General features: G+C 37.3%; 1 protein-coding gene across 4 annotated transcripts in view; it reads left to right on the forward strand.

Annotated features, from left to right (window-relative positions):
* Nucleotides 1-16232, forward strand: part of MEIOB (meiosis specific with OB-fold) — a 36799-nt gene that overhangs the window by 10052 nt on the left and 10515 nt on the right. For all 4 annotated transcript variants that reach the window (XM_036410615.2, XM_036410618.2, XM_036410616.2 and 1 more), the window contains 8 exons: nucleotides 1711-1842; nucleotides 4836-4908; nucleotides 7432-7627; nucleotides 11423-11523; nucleotides 12547-12599; nucleotides 12687-12782; nucleotides 13274-13375; nucleotides 14159-14312. In XM_036410615.2, coding sequence (XP_036266508.1) covers nucleotides 1711-1842; nucleotides 4836-4908; nucleotides 7432-7627; nucleotides 11423-11523; nucleotides 12547-12599; nucleotides 12687-12782; nucleotides 13274-13375; nucleotides 14159-14312 — 907 coding nt within the window. The remainder of the gene's footprint in view (nucleotides 1-1710; nucleotides 1843-4835; nucleotides 4909-7431; nucleotides 7628-11422; nucleotides 11524-12546; nucleotides 12600-12686; nucleotides 12783-13273; nucleotides 13376-14158; nucleotides 14313-16232) is intronic.

Consider the following 16232-nt stretch of genomic DNA (forward strand, 5'->3'; position numbering starts at 1 on the left):
TATTTTTTAATATAGTTTATTGATTTTTTACAGAAAGGAAGGGAGAGAGAGAACTAGAAACATCGATCATCTGCCTCTTGCACACCCCCTACCGGAGATGTGATCGCAACCAATGTACATGCCCTTGACAGGAATCGAACCTGGAACCTTTCAGTCCATAGACTGATGTTCTACCGCTGAGCCAAACCGGGTTTCGGCAAAACAACTCACCTTCTAACTTTTGTTGTTAACATGCAAAGTTACAATATAAAATGTCATATCTAACAACTCATTACTATTAGTTTTAAAAGTGTCAATGGTGTTTATTAAAGGTTACAGTGTATTTCTATACAGCTTGGGTGAATTAGAGCTCTAGTAAGCCAGCCAATAATTCTGGAAGAAGAAGACATTAATTATGCTTGAATCATCTTAGTGATTGAGTTATTTGACTCATGGTAGAGTGATAGGCACCTTTATTTTTATTGTATTTCATGTAATATTCTGTTATTATTTTTGAGGTAAAAAACAAAGATGTCATTTCCCACCCATACTTGTTTGTATCTTCACTTAATTAATTAGATCAGAATTACCATTTGAGTAATTTGAAAAAGTTTAAATACCTGTTTTCTCCCTATATAATTCATGTATTTAAAATACATGAATTATATAGGGGGATAAACAGTGATGGAAAAATACATGATTTTTTAAAGTCAATATTTAAATAGTAACTGAAATTACAACAATAAAATATCATTTTTACTTATCAGACTGTAAGGGTAGGAGACCACTTCTGTAGTATTGACTACTTTATATGATTATATGTACAGTATTCCTTTTTGAAGAAAATGTGCTTATTGACTTTAAAAAAACATTATACATATACATAAAATATAATATTTTTTCATTAAAAATCAAGGAGTACAGGTCATACAATTGAAAAGTAAAATTCTTCATTTAATCCCCAACTTTTCCCAGCCCAGTCCGCACCCCAAAGGTAACACTAATTACAGTTTCATATATATCTATAATTTGTATATGTATGTTAGGTTGTATTGTGTTTTTTTATTTGTTTGTTTGTTTTTAATATATTTTCTTGATTTTGTACAGAGAGGAAGGGAGAAAGATAGAGAGTTAGAAACATCGATGAGAGAGAGTCATTGATCAGCTGCCTCTTGCACACCCCCTACTGGGGATATGCCCGCAACCAAGGTACATGCCCTTGACCGGAATCGAACCCGGGACCCTTCAGTCCCCAAGCCAACGCTCTATCCATTGAGCCAAACCGGTCTCGGCTGTTTGTTTTTTTAATTAGCAAAAGCAATAAGGACATTTTTTTGAAGAGATGTACTTGCTGACCTCTAGTGGTATCACTTAGTAGCACACATTTGTTATTAAATAATTTACATTTGAATTTGACTTAGGTTAAAACAGTAATAGTAAGAGAGAAATGGAGGATCTAAGCTAATATCTGGATGATTCAAACCTATGTGTCATTTCCCTCCAAATATACAGATAACTGGGAAAAGGGAACAGAGGGGTTAATAATGAGGTAATTATCTACTTTGGCAGCTTTGAAATTCATAAAAGCAAGTATAACTTATTATAGAACTTATATAGGAAATAATATTTTATACCATATCTTTGAGTATTATTATTATCATCAGGATTATATTTTTCAAAAGTATAATGAAACATTTCATTTGAAAAATAAAAGCATTGGTTTTCTCTTAGATATTGGGTCAGAAAGGTACACTTTCAGTTTCACCATTCGTGATTCACCAACGCATTTTATAAACGCAACATCCTGGGGCAATGAAGATTATATCAGATCACTTTCTGACAGCTTTAGGGTTGGTGAGTGTGGTAAGTTGGCATTGATTCTTAAATTGTATTTATTATAGTATTATTCCTTTGTTATGTTTGTGGTAACTGCTCTGAGGGAGTCAAAATACAATACAGTAGTTGCCTTTATATACAAGGACTATGTTCCAAGACCCCCATTGAATAGATACCTAAAAATTCAGGTAGTACCAAATCACATACTATATGTGTGTGTGTGTGTGTGTGTGTGTGTGTGTGTGTAGTGTTTTTTTCTGTACACATAGATCTGTGATAAAATTTAACTTATAAATTAGGTATGTAAGAGATTAACAACAATAACTAATAATAAAATAGAACAACTACAACAATATACTATAATAAAATTTATGTGAATGTGGTCTCTGTCTCTTAAAATATCTGATAACTTATCTGATCTGACAAAAGAGACAACCACTTTTTAAAGTGACTAATTGGTAGGGAGCTTCTGCAGCCTGGACGCGAAGGTACGATTCACATCTCAGGGGGGATGGAGTGGGATGACTGACCTCTAGTGGCTCGATATTTCATCACGCTATGTAGAACAACACACATTTTAAAGCTTATCAATTGTTTATTTCTGGAAATTTTCATTTAATATTTTCAGATTGCAGTTGACTGTAGGTAACTGAAACAGTGAAAAGTGAAACCATGAATAAGGGAGGACTACTGCAAGATACAATTCATAATTCTCAAAAACCCTTATCAGACAAAAAGTCAAGATTGAAGAATATAATGCAAGGCATTCAGCATTATTACTTGAAACATACAAATGTAATAGTCACATATTTTTACTAGGTAGCTTTATATCTGGTTTATTTCATATTTCAGTTTACATCAATCCCTATTGTTGCTAAAATAATTTAACATAATAGGGCTGCTAAATAGATTTTGATAAAAGATGATATTTTAATTTTTAATGGATTTTTGTCATTAATTCTTATCCAAGGATATTTTTTCCATTGATTTTTAGAGAGAGTGGAAGGGAAGGAGCGAGGGGGCGAGAGAGATCAATTGATTGCCTCCCACATGTGGGGGGGCATGATGTGGGATTGAACCTGCAGCCCAGGTACCTGATCTTGACCTGAAATTTGACCTTTGACCTGTTGGTGTGAGGGCTGACAGTCTAACCATTAGCCACAGTTGCCAGAGCAAATGTTTAATGGGTTTTAAGAAACTTTATTTTCAGTCTAAAACAACAAATCTTTTACATTCCTCCCACCCCAATATCCCTCTGGCAGTACAGTACAAAAAGAACAAGAACTTTGAAAGCACATAGATCCTAGTTCCAACCTTTATTCATACTTAATCTTGTTGGGCCTCAATTATGAATTAATATCTTATAGATATTAATTCATGAATATTAAATGAATATTTAATATTAAATGAATAGTGTGCTTGTTATAAAGTGTAGAATTTAGTGCACTACAAGCAATAAGAAAACATATATCCCAGCTTTCTTTCATGGTAGAAAAAAGAAGGGGATGGGTAATGCAGATAAACTACTACTCTCTAATCATATATTGCCTTGTATTATTAACTTTCAGGGTTGTATGTAATATCTCTCTAACTGAATAATAGAGTAATTGAATATATGGAGTTGAAGGTAGAAAATATTGCAGACTTCACAGGGCCCAGTACAATTAGAAACATTCCTTGGATAAATGCCAGAACATTAGTTATACAAAGCTAAAGATGTATTTTGGTATTAAAATATGGTATAGCCCTAGCCAGTTTGGCTTAGTAGGATAGAGCATCGGCCTGCAGACTGAAGGGTCCCAAGTTTGATTCTGGTCAAGGGCACATCTTTGGGTTGCAGGCTTAATCCCCAGTAGGGGCATGCAGGAGGCAGCCAATCAATGATTCTCATCATTCATGTTTCTATCTCTCTCTTTTTCTCCCTACCTCTCTGAAATCTTCAACTCCATATGTTCAATTACTCTATTATTCAATTAGAGAGATACTACATAAACCCCTGAAAGTTAATAATACAAGGCACTATATAATTAGGCTGCTTCATACTATCAAATACAATATTAAGAGAGTAGTAGTTTATCTGCATTACCCTTATATATTAATAAAAGAGTAATATGCTAATTAGACTAGACAGCCAAACGACCTTCTGGATGTCCTTCTGGGTGGCCTTCTGGACAAAGTCAGGGCTTCGAGGGCCAAGCCAAGCCACCGCAGCTGTAAGGGCCAAGCCCCTTGCACGAATTTCATGTGTCAGGCCTTTAGTATATATATGATTATATTGTATGTTGATGGTGGTTATGAGGTTGAATGAGATAAGGGATTTTAAAAGTGGAAAGTCAATAATGATTATAAATTTAAATAAGATTTCAGTGTGGTAGAGTGAAAAGATTACAGATTTTTAAATCAGAACAATTCTAATTCTAGCTCTACTACTTTCTAAATATAAAACCTCAAGAAAGTTATTTAACCTTTGTGAGCTTTAATTTTTTCATTTGTAAAAAGGGAATGATTGTGTTAGTAATTAGCAAAATAGAACATAATATAGACCATGAGGAAATGGAAACGCTAACATGCTAGCTCATAAGATTATTAAATTGTTTAACTCAAATTAGGACTCAGATTTTGCATTGCTCTTTCTGCCCCATTATTATATCCCAAGAGCAACTATGCATTGGATGAAGATCAATTAAGTGTTTATAGAAGAGCATGCTGTAATCAAATCAAATATAGGAGGGGGTTTTGTAATGAAATGCTCAGTGTAATTAATCGATAAAGTAATGTTAATGTGGGTCATATGTTGGGACTTAAACACAAAGTATCGATATAAGAAATATCATCTGGGGTCAGTGATGGTCATACTCCAGGATTCTGTTTCTCCCAATGACACAAGAAAATGATTGGGAAGGATATTTAACCCTAACTCAGAAATTAGAATTAACATTATAATGTTTATTATGTACATTTGTTTTTTATTTAGCCTATTATTTTTTTATAATAGCATCATACTTTTCCCTCTGTTTTAGTGATAATTGAAAATCCCTTGATCCAAAGAAAGGAATTAGAAAGAGAAGAAAAATTCAGCCCTGAAACTCCTAGGTAAATATTTAGCATAGATATCAATAATCTTTATGCTAGAATGATTATTATTAATAAGTTTTTGTGTGCCAAATAAGCAGCTTATTAAAGGTAAGCTCAATTTGAAAATTAGGACTTTAATTCTCCCTCACAATATTTATTTATTTTATTTATTTATTTATTTATTTATTTTTAACTATTTATTTATTATTTATTTATTTTGTTCCCATCCCACCCTCTGCCCTTTCCCCACCCCCATTGTCCTCATCCATAGGTGCACAGTTTATGTTCAGTCTCTTCCCACATCCCCCTCTCCCCTTTTCCCCAAGAATCATCAGTTCACTCCCCTTCCATACTTCTGACTCTATTATATTCACCAGTTAATATTGTTCATCAGATTTTTTTTTAATTTCCTTGGTTTTTAGATTCACTTGTTGATAGTTACGTATTTGTTGTTCATAATTTTTATCTTTATTTACTTTCTCTTCTGAAAGAACCCCCTTCAGCAATTCATATAATTCTGGTTTGGTGGTGATGAACTCTTTTAGCTTTTTTTTTATTAGTGAAGCTCTTTATCTGGCCTTTGATTCTGTGTGATAGCTTTGCTGGGTAAATTATCTTTGGCTGTAGGTTCTTACTATTCATCACCTTGAATATTTCTTGCCATTCCCATCTGGCCTGCATGGTTTCTGTTGAGAAATCAGCTGACAATCATATAGGTGCTCCTTTATAGGTAACTACCTGCTTTGCTCTTGCTGCTTTTAATATTCTCTCTTTGTCTTTTGCTCTTGGAATTTTAGTTATGATTTGTCTTGGTGTGGTCCTCTTTGGATTCCTTTTGTTTGGAGTTCTGTGCGCTTCCTGGACTTGTAAGTCTAATTCTTTCACCAGGTGGGGAAAGTTTTCTGTCACTATTTCTTTCAGTATCTTGCTCTCTCTCATCTTCTGGGACCCCCATAATTCTGATGTTGGTTCGCTTAAAGTTGTCCCAGAGGCTTCTTACATTATCTTCAATTTTCTGGATTCTCTTGCCTTCTTGCTTCTGCAGAGGAGTGTCTTCAGGCTCTTTATGTTCCAAATCTTTGACTTGATTCTTGCAATCTTCCATTCTGTTTTTAGGACTCTGTATAATATTTTTTATTTCAGACAATGTATTCTTTATTTCTTGTTGATCCCTTATCATTTCTTGTTGATTCCTTATTAATTCTAGTTGATCCCTTTTTATATCCTCATAGGTCTTATCAAGCTTGTCTAGGAAATTCTTGAAAAACCTTATAAGCGTAGATTTGAACTCTATATCCAGTCGCTTTTTGTCCTCCATTTTTTTAGTTTGTGATCTATTTCGTTGTCTCGGCATTTTCGCAGCTTCCCTGATGGGGCGGGGTTTCAGGGTGGAGCCTACAGCCTTGGCTTCCATTAGCCCCACCCTATGCGGTTCCTGAGTCTCAGTAATCCCCAGGGTCCTTCCGTACTCACTGCAAGCACCTCTGAGAGAAAGGTGCCCTCCATTTTCGCCTGCTCCCAAACAGTCTAGGCTCTCCCCCAATGAGCCCGGAACAGGTTCAGTTCAGTTGGAAGTGGAGTTGGAGGTGGTGTTCAGAGCAGTCCAGAGCTTTTGTCCTTCCTGCCAGGGCAATCCCACAGCACAGCCAACCGTCCCTTCTCTGCACGCAATGTGCGGCGCCTCCGGGACCTCCTTTCGCCGCTCCCCCGGTGTTCCGCCTTACAGCCCAGCTCCCTATGGATGAGCCTGGGTCCCCGGGGTCTGGCCTAGAACTGGGGTTCAGAGCAGTCGGAATTGGGGCCCAGCACAGTCGGAGCTTTTATCTCCTTCCCGCTAGGGAACGCCAGCCAGGCACTCGGCCTCCCTCCTCTCCAGCTCTGTCCTCTCCGCACACGCTGCATGTCTCCATACCTTGGGCTTTTACAGCTCCTCCGCGCTTCCTTCTGGTTTTCTCCTTGCTTCTCGTTGTAGAATTTCCAGTCATTCGACTTTCCTGTAGTTCTGGGTAATGTCCATTTTATATTTCAGTTGTATTTTATTGAAATTGTTGTGTGTGGCTGCGGCTAGGTGTTTACCTGTGCAGCCATCTTGGATTCTCCCGGAACATTTTCTTAATGAAAATATATTTCAGACAAAAATATTTTACTATATATATATATTTTTTTTTTAAAAATATATTTTATTGATTTTGTACAGAGAGAAAGGGAGAGAGATAGAGAGTTAGAAACATCGATGAGAGAGAGTCATCGATCAGCTGCCTCTTGCACACCCCCTACTGGGGATATGCCCGCAACCAAGGTACATGCCCTTGACCGGAATTGAACCCGGGACCCTTCAGTCCCCAAGCCAACGCTCTATCCATTGAGCCAAACCGGTTTTGGCTATTTTACTATATTTTTAATGTTTCTATGAGTAAAATGTATAACTTTTCTTAATTTAGTCTAAATTATAATAAAAAATAATTTAACTGTGAACCTGAAAGTATTTTTCTATTTTAAAAAATCATGTAATAGTAACTTTTTGTGTGTGTTTACATTTAGTGACTGTAAACTATTGCTCAGTGGAGATCACTCAACAGTAAAAGTTTGTTCCAGTTATGAAGTGGACACCAAGTTACTTTCTTTGATACACTTACCCGTTAAAGAATCTCGGGATTATTATTCATTGGGTGATATTATTGCAAATGGACACAGTCTTGAAGGAAGAATTATTAATGTGCTTGCAGCTGTGAAGTCGGTAAGTTTAAATCTCAATAAAGTTCAATTTGGCAGGGAAATTCTATCACTTAGTATTTGGAAAGTAGTAACCAGCTGGAGTAATTATTCCTCTGTATCTTGATCCGTATTCAGTTGAATTAAGAAAATGATATCACTTCTCATTAAAAGTTAAGTAACTTTTATCTGTGATGAATAACAATATAAAATCATATTTAAATGTTAAATGCAGTACACACTCATAAATGACCCACTAACTATATGAGAGCCTTTTTATACTTTGGTTACAGAGGCAAATGGAAGGGGTAAATTCATTGACTTGAAGATTTCAATGAAGTTAAAGGGATATAAGTTGTATAAATCAAGGAATCAATTCTGGGCCTGTTTTCAGAGCTGCCCTGAGATGGGAGAGAGAGTGAGAATAGTGAACTGAACTGTAGTTGGGGCCTGGTGACCTACTGCACAGCATCATGTGGTGAAAGCAGGGAAAGACAACACTCCATGGGGCTCTGGAGTGTTTCACCATTTGTTACATCAGAATCTCCCTCTTACTTAATCGTTGCCCAAGTTTTGAACTCTGTTTGGACAGACTAGAGTCACTAAGAGGTGGACCTTAAAATTAAAGTTTCACAATGCCCTCGCCAGTTTGGCTCAGTGGATAGAGCGTTGGCCTGCGAACTGAAAGGTCCCAGGTTCAATTCCGGTCAAGGGCACATGCCCAGGCTGTGGGCTCAATCCTCGGTGGGGGGCTTGCAGGAGGCAGCCGATCAATGATTCTTATCATTGATATTTTTATCTCTCTCTCCCTCTTTCCTCTCTGAAATCAATAAAGATATATTAAAAAAAATAAAGTACACAAAGAAAATTAAAGGGGCAAGATCAGTTTATCTCAATGGAATGATGGTAGTGAAAAGACAAAAAGGGGGAAAAAAGGAGATGGATTTAGGTACTTGTAGTTAATGTTGTTAGTAATTGCTAATTGCTTTTCCATATTAAATGACTAATTAATATGAGTGTCAACTATACTCGATGATAGGCCCTTGATGGCAGAGACATGTGTTTTTGTTCATCACTGTAGTTAAAGCCTAGCACAGTGCCAGCCACACAGTGAGCACTCACTCAATATAATCCAGGATGGAGGAATAAACACCTTACATGACAATGGTGAAAAGTAGGAGAAATTACTTTCTTGGCAATTTAGATCCAATCTTACTTAAAAGCAGGATATGATCTTTCAGTTTCCCTGCAGCCTTATATAATGTCATTATATTACAACTTAGTAAGAATTTTCTAACATTCAGTATAAACATAAGCCAAAACCTGCAACAGCTTTTTCCATGAATCTTCCTCTACCTCCACCCTATGAGTCTGTACCTTCTATAGAATTACATTATTCTTTTTTTCACTGCCTTCCCTCATTTTGCTTCCATCCCTCCTACATTTATTTTCTTCACATTTTAATTAACCTGTTCTCTCTTCCTTCTTACCTCTGGTTAGGTCTCTTAACTTTAAAACTCTTTTTTGTACAATTTTCTCTTTTGTACAAGAGGCCTGTTGTGATAGGGCAGGCCTCTTTCATACTCTGGCTGTCCTTTCCTACACCTTTCTTTCTGGATGCTGCTCTTCTGCTGGTAGCTGTGAGTCTTTCTTCAGCTCCTTCCTGTGGAGCTCAGCCCTGCTGATAGAGGAAGTGGTGACAGTGGCATAGGGTGCAGCCAGTTGTTAGTCTGTTCTTGGAACATTGCTATGTGACTGTCAGAGGTGTCTGCTGTTCCATGTGAGAACCCCTGGGCCTCTGACAGAAAGGTCCCTGAGTTCACCTTCATTTTCAAGATGGAAATGAGGGATGTATGAGAAAGTGCTTTGACATAGTGTGGATTGAATCAGACTGTGTCAAAGCACTTTCCCATGCATCCATCATTTGGTCCTCACCATGTTGTCCTTATAAAGGCACAAAGGAAGTATTGATATTCACGCCTGCACTAGAAAGATGAGGACACTGAGACTCAGAGAGACCGAGTTTGTTTGTTTGTTTGTTTGTTTATTTATAAAATACATTTTATTGATTTTTTACAGAGATGAGGAGAGAGGGATAAAGAGCTAGAAACGTCAATGAAAGAGAAACATCGACTAGCCGCTTCTTGCATACCCCCCCACTGGGGATGTGCCCGCAACCAATGTACATGCCCTTGACCGGAATCGAACCTGGGACCTTTCAGTCCGCAGACCGACGCTCTACCACTGAGCCAATCCGGTTTCGGCAAGACTAAGTTTATTTAGTCACATGAATTCTGTGCCAGGCCCTGTACTAAGCCAGGGGGATACACAGATGTTGAAAATATACTTTCTATCTTTAATGAGCCTACATAGATGCCACCCATGGGCTTGTTATGGAACATTTGTTCTGTTATGTAGAAAAGACCTCAAAATCTTAACTTAAAATACATATATTTGAACTTCTCTTCAAACTTCTCTTCAAACAACATCAGTTAAATACACCTAGCTTAGAGATAGATACTTTTATATATATATATATATATATATATATATATATATATATATATACTTGATTTTTTACAGAAAGGAAGGAAGAGGGATAGAGAGTTAGAAACATCGATGAGAGAGAAACCATAGATCAGCTGTCTCCTGCGCACCCCCTACTGGGAATGTGCCTACAACCAAGGTACATTCCTTTGACTGGAATCTAACCTGGGATCCTTCAGTCCACAAGCCGACGTTCTATCCACTGAGCCAAACCAGTCAGGGCAAGAGATAGATGCTTTTAAGTCATCTATATAATTATATCTAATAAAAATAATATGCAAAATGACCATCACTCCAACACACAAGATGGCTGCCCCCATATGGACACAAGATGGCCAGCAGGGGAGGGCAGTTGGGAAGGTCCGGGCCTGCAAGAGAAAACAGTTGGGGGCGATTGGGCCTGCAGGGAAAGGCAGTTGTGGGGGACCCAGGCCTGCAGGGGAGAGCAGTTGGGGGCACCAGGCCTGCAGGGGAGGGCAGTTTGGGGCAAACAGTCTGGCAGGGGAGTAGTTAGTCATCAATCAGGCTGGCAGGGGAGTGGTTAGGGGGTGATCAGGCTGGCAGGCAGAAGCGGTTAGGGGCAATCTAGCCAGGCAGGCAGGCAAGCAGTTGGGAGCCAGCAGTTTGGATTGTGAGAGGAATCTCTGACTGCCCGTTTAGACCTGATCCCTAAACAGGCAGTCGGACATATCTTGAGGGGTCCCAGATTGGAGAGGGTGCAGGCTGGGCTGCGGGACACACACCAGTATATAATAAAAGCCTAAGTGATCATTATGGCGGAACGACCAGAATGATTGGTCGCTGTGATGTGCACGGACCACCACGGGGCAGATGCTCAATGCAGGGGCTTCCCCCTGGTGGTCAGCATGCTCCCAAGGGGGAGTACCGCTCAGCCAGAGCCAGGTTCACGGCTGGCGAGTGCAGTGGCAGTGGCAGGAGCCTCTCCCGCCTTGCAGCAGTGCTAAGGAGCAGTGAGTGAGCTGTAAGGAACAGCGAGCGGGTCGGTGGAAGGAGCAATGGGTCCTGGACTGCGAGAGGAATGTCCACCGAGGTGTCCTAGCCTGCAAGAGGGCACAGGCAGGGCTTAGGGACACCCCCTCCAGTGCACGGATTTCATGCACTAGGCCTCTAGTTAAATATAGATCAGTGGTTCTTGTATTTTGATGTTTCTTACTTGCTGTTTAAAGGGTAAACATCTGAGTCTTCCATCAACAAATATTTAGGTACCTATACTATTATAGATGAAGAATAATGATTTTCTTCAATTTCTAAGGTTGGAGAGCCAAAATACTTTACAACTTCAGATCGAAGAAAAGGCCAGAGGTGTGAAGTTAAACTCTATGATGAGACGGAGTCTACTTTTGCAATGATATGGTAACCTCCCGTTTCTGTTCCAAAATGTGAAATCCCTAGTATTTTCAAGACAGAACATTTTTATTTTATCAAAAATATGATGGATTTAGTGTCAGGAGAGGAATAATGATAGGAGAGAAATGATATTTTAAAAATAAACCTCACTCTTGTATTTTGACTTCTTACAATCTGTGCTATAAGATTTACGTTAAAATGAGATCTTTAGTGACATGGGATTATTTAGATGGACAAACTGTGACTAGTGTATTATTGCACTGTCTTTTATTAAAAAAGATAATTTATTAGGACCCATTGATAATGAAAATGCCAGATTTTTCATAATTCTTTGGGTAGTACCCTGGAGCCAGACCATGGAAAAATGATAGAAAAACAAGTGTTGTCATAGGCTTGTTTCTGTAAGGTGCCTGGTGTGGGCACATGGGCAGGACTACACTCTGAAGTACTGTAGGGTATTGCATGACATTGTTTAGACTCCAGATGCCTGGGTACCAAAAGGCGCTAAATTTGAAATGAGCCTTCAATCCATCAAGTGCCCTGAGCAGATTATCCACTGGAGCCCTCGCTTAATAGTCTGAAATAGTGTCTTTAAAATCTTTAGACTTGTAGTCACTCTGTTCTAAGTAGCCAGGAGTGACCTGACTGATGGGAAAAGAAAGAATTGATGGAGCAGAAGTTGTTAAAGATTAATGGTATTGGAGGAAGGATTGATCATGTAGATGTTAAATGCTCTGTGAAATAAGACAGTATAACAGCAAAATGCAGGAGAAACCAACATCTTTAACCACATGGGCAATGGGTCACCCCACCCTAAGATATTATTTTGGTAAATAATGTTTGCTGCCAGTTTTTTTTTCTAATGTAGCCAATTTTTATCTCTCCTCCTCCTCCTCCTCCTCCTCCTCCTCCTCCTCCTCCTCCTCGTCCTCCTCCTCCTCCTCCTCCTCCTCCTCCTCCTCCTCCTCCTCCTTCTTCTTCTTCTTCTTCTTCTTCTTCTTCTTCTTCTTCTTCTTCTTCAATATGCAGTTGGGATAATGAATCCATTCTACTTGCACAGAGCTGGGTGCCACGAGAAACAGGTATCATACTGCAATGATTATATTCAATATTTGTCATTTTTTTATCTCCTCATGTAATAATTTAAAAATGGCTTTTCCCCCAAACAGTAATATTTGCCTCAGATGTAAGAATAAATTTTGACAAATTTCGAAACTGCATGGCAGCAACTGTAATCTCAAAAACCATTATTACAACTAACCCAGGTAAAAAGTTATCTGAAATTTTTTATCCCTTTGGAAATGACTATCACATAGTCCAATATTTGTGTATTTAAGAATGAAAACAAAGCTTATAAAACAAATATTGTTTTATATGACTTTTAAAAATTATCTTTCCCTCCATGATCCTCTCTACAACTTCCCCCTGCTCCCATCTTTATATGACTTTTTGTTGTTGTTGTTCATCCTCACCTAAGGATATTTTCCCATTGATTTTTAGAGAGAATAGAAGGGAGGGGGAGAGACAGAGAAAGAGAAACATTGATTGGTTGCCACCCACACACTTCCAAAATGGGATTGTTTTAACAAAGTTCTATTTGTATACTTCCCTTAATTATGTACTCCCCTTTACATTTTTAAATTTTATTCCCTTTTGTTAATAAAATGGGCAACTGTTAAAAATAATTTTGGATCTTTCACAATTATTTAAAAAGTAATCAGTTTGATTTTTAATTATTATGCATTTTCAATTTAAGAGACACCAGAAGCTAACATCTTATTGAATTTTATAAGAGAAAATAAAGAAACAAATCCTCAGGATGACGCAATTGACAGTTATTTGGAAGAATCCATAAATTGTAAGTGACCTTTAAATACTATCTGAATTTTTAAAGGGTCAAAATTGGGGCCTATAAAGTTTTGTTTTACATAGTGAAAGATCCTATATTCTTTTTTTTTTTTTAAATATATTTTATTGATTTTTTACAGAGAGGAAGGGAGAGAGATAGAGAGCTAGAAACGTTGATGAGAGAGAAACATCGACCAGCTACCTCTTGCACACCCCCTGCCGGGGATGTGGACGCAACCAACGTACATGCCCCTGACCGGAATCGAACCTGGGACCTTTCAGTCCGCAGACCGATGCTCTACCACTGAGCCAAACCGGTTTTGGCAAGATCCTATATTCTGATTCTATAACTGCTATATTTCCACTTTTTAAAGTAGTTTTAAACTCTTGGAGCTTTCTATAATCTTTTGCCAATCTGATGAAAGCTAAAAAATGAGTTGACTATGAGTGTGTGTTTTTGTCATTGATTTTTAAGAATTCTTTAGATATTTTTTTGTCTTTTGCTAGCATTTCCCACTGTGTAGTTTGCCTTTTCACTCTTCTAAAATCATTCTCTGATAATCATAAATTTTTTATTTTAATGAACATTAATTTCTCATTGTTCCCATTTTTATTGTTTTTTTGCTTTCCCCTCATTTATATTAATAAGTTTTAATATAGCAAGTGTAATAATTGTTTTATTATTTAACTAAAGCTTCTATATGTTCTCATTTGAACTTTATAGCTTTCCTATTTGGATATAATTCTTAGAATATGTATAGAGATAACTATAATAACTTCTTTTTATTTTTAGTAAATACAATAGTTGATGTCTATACAGTTAAACAATTAAAGGTAAAAGCTTTGAAGAATGAAGGAAAACATGATCCTTTTTATGGCATTCTTTATGCTTACATTTCTACACTGAACATTGATGGTGAAACTACAAAAGTAGTTCGAAATAGATGGTAAGCAGTCAAACTATTTTTAGCAAATTCATTCTTGTAAGAAATAAAAAAATAATTATTAATAAACTTTTAAGATCTGTAAAAGTTTAAGCTATATTTGGGCATCACCGTGGTTATACACTTGAGGGAAATGTATAAGTAAGTAACTTATACTGAAATTTCCAGGCAAATTATTTAGATTTAAAGATTTTAATTGTCTTTTAAAGAAAATTTTAAATTAAAAGGCAATTTTATCTGTAGTCATAAACTATAATGATATATTGCCAGAAACTTTTTTTTTTAAATATATTTTTATTGATTTTTTACAGAGAGGAAGGGAGAGAGATAGAGAGCTAGAAACATCGATGAGAGAAACACCGACCAGCTGTCTCTTGCACACCCCCTACTGGGGATGTGCCCGCAACCAACATACATGCCCCTGACTGGCATCGAACTTGGGACCTTTCAGTCCGCAGACTGACACTCTACCACTGAGCCAAACCAGTTTCGGCACTGCCAGAAACTTTTAACTAGAATGACAAATTGTTATTTTATAATGTATTAGAAAATTATTTTGGTTGACATATTTTATAGCAAAAATTTTTATTGATTTCAGATTTATTGAAACCAGATTTTTATTGAATTCAAAGAGGAAGTGAGAGAGAGATAGAAACATCAATGATGGGAAAGAAGCATTGATTGGTTGCCTCCTGCACACCCCACACTGGGGATTAGCCCCATCCTGGACATATGTCCTACTGAACAATGACCTCCTGGTTCATAGGTTGATGCTCAATCACTGAGCTACACTGGCTGGGCAAGTGACTGCATTTAAAAAAATTATTTTCAACTGCATGATGAATGACTTCTAACCACTCATAGGTCAAAATATCTATTGCATAGAAAAGTAAGCCCTAGAAGAATTAATAGTCTTATCCAAAAAAATAGTTGGCAAGAAATGTCTAAAATGTTATTGTGAAAATCTCCCTATGGGCTTTTGTAATAGAAATTTTTATGGAGATAAGTTCCAGGTTAACATGGAGTTTTAAGAAATAATATGGAGCCGAAACTGGTTTGGCTCAATGGATAGAGTGTCGGCTTGGGGACTGAAGGGTCCCGGGTTCGATTCCGATCAAGGGCATGTACCTTGGTTGTGGGCATATCCCCAGTAGGGCATGTGCAAGAGGCAGCTGATCGATGACTCTCTCTCATCGATGTTTCTAGCTCTCTATCTCTCTCCCTTCCTCTCTGTATAAAATCAATAAAATATATATATAAAAAAAGAATCAGAATACTAAAAAAAAACCCCCCACTAAATTACATACTTTAAAAAAAAATAATATGGAAAGAGTCCATGTGCACTTTGACCAATTTCCCCCAATGTATCACATCATAGCCATGATATTTATATTAATTCTATCCACTCATTTTAAATACATTTTTATTGACATCAGAGAGGAAGTGGGGAGGAAGAGAGAGATAGAAACATCAGTGATGAGAAAGAATCATCAATTGGGTACCTCCTGCATGCCCCACGGGGTATTCAGCCAAAACCTGGGTATCTACTGTTGTATCGTAAATCATCGAGTGAGATACAAGATGCCTTAATGAGCCAATTCATTAAGAGTCGTTTATTACACACCGCCCAGAGGGAGGTGTTTCTTCCAAATCTCTGAGCAAAGTCACACAGGAAGTTTTTCATATTCATACCTTTTGAGCTTCTTTGTCTGCAGATTTTACAAAGGGCTCTGTGAGAGTTATTGTTTCAGACAGTTGTAACCTTGAATACGTAATGAGTTAGTGCTTGGCATAAGAATATGGGAATTATTATCAGTATTAGTTTATATTAGTCTATTACATTGGATGGCTAGCTTGCAAGGTCAGACAGTTAAGTTTATCTTTTTCTATTATTCAAACTAAAAACAAAGTCATTTTATAGAA

Source organism: Pipistrellus kuhlii, unplaced genomic scaffold, assembly GCF_014108245.1.
Source record: "Pipistrellus kuhlii isolate mPipKuh1 unplaced genomic scaffold, mPipKuh1.p scaffold_m20_p_4, whole genome shotgun sequence".
NCBI lineage: Eukaryota > Metazoa > Chordata > Mammalia > Chiroptera > Vespertilionidae > Pipistrellus > Pipistrellus kuhlii.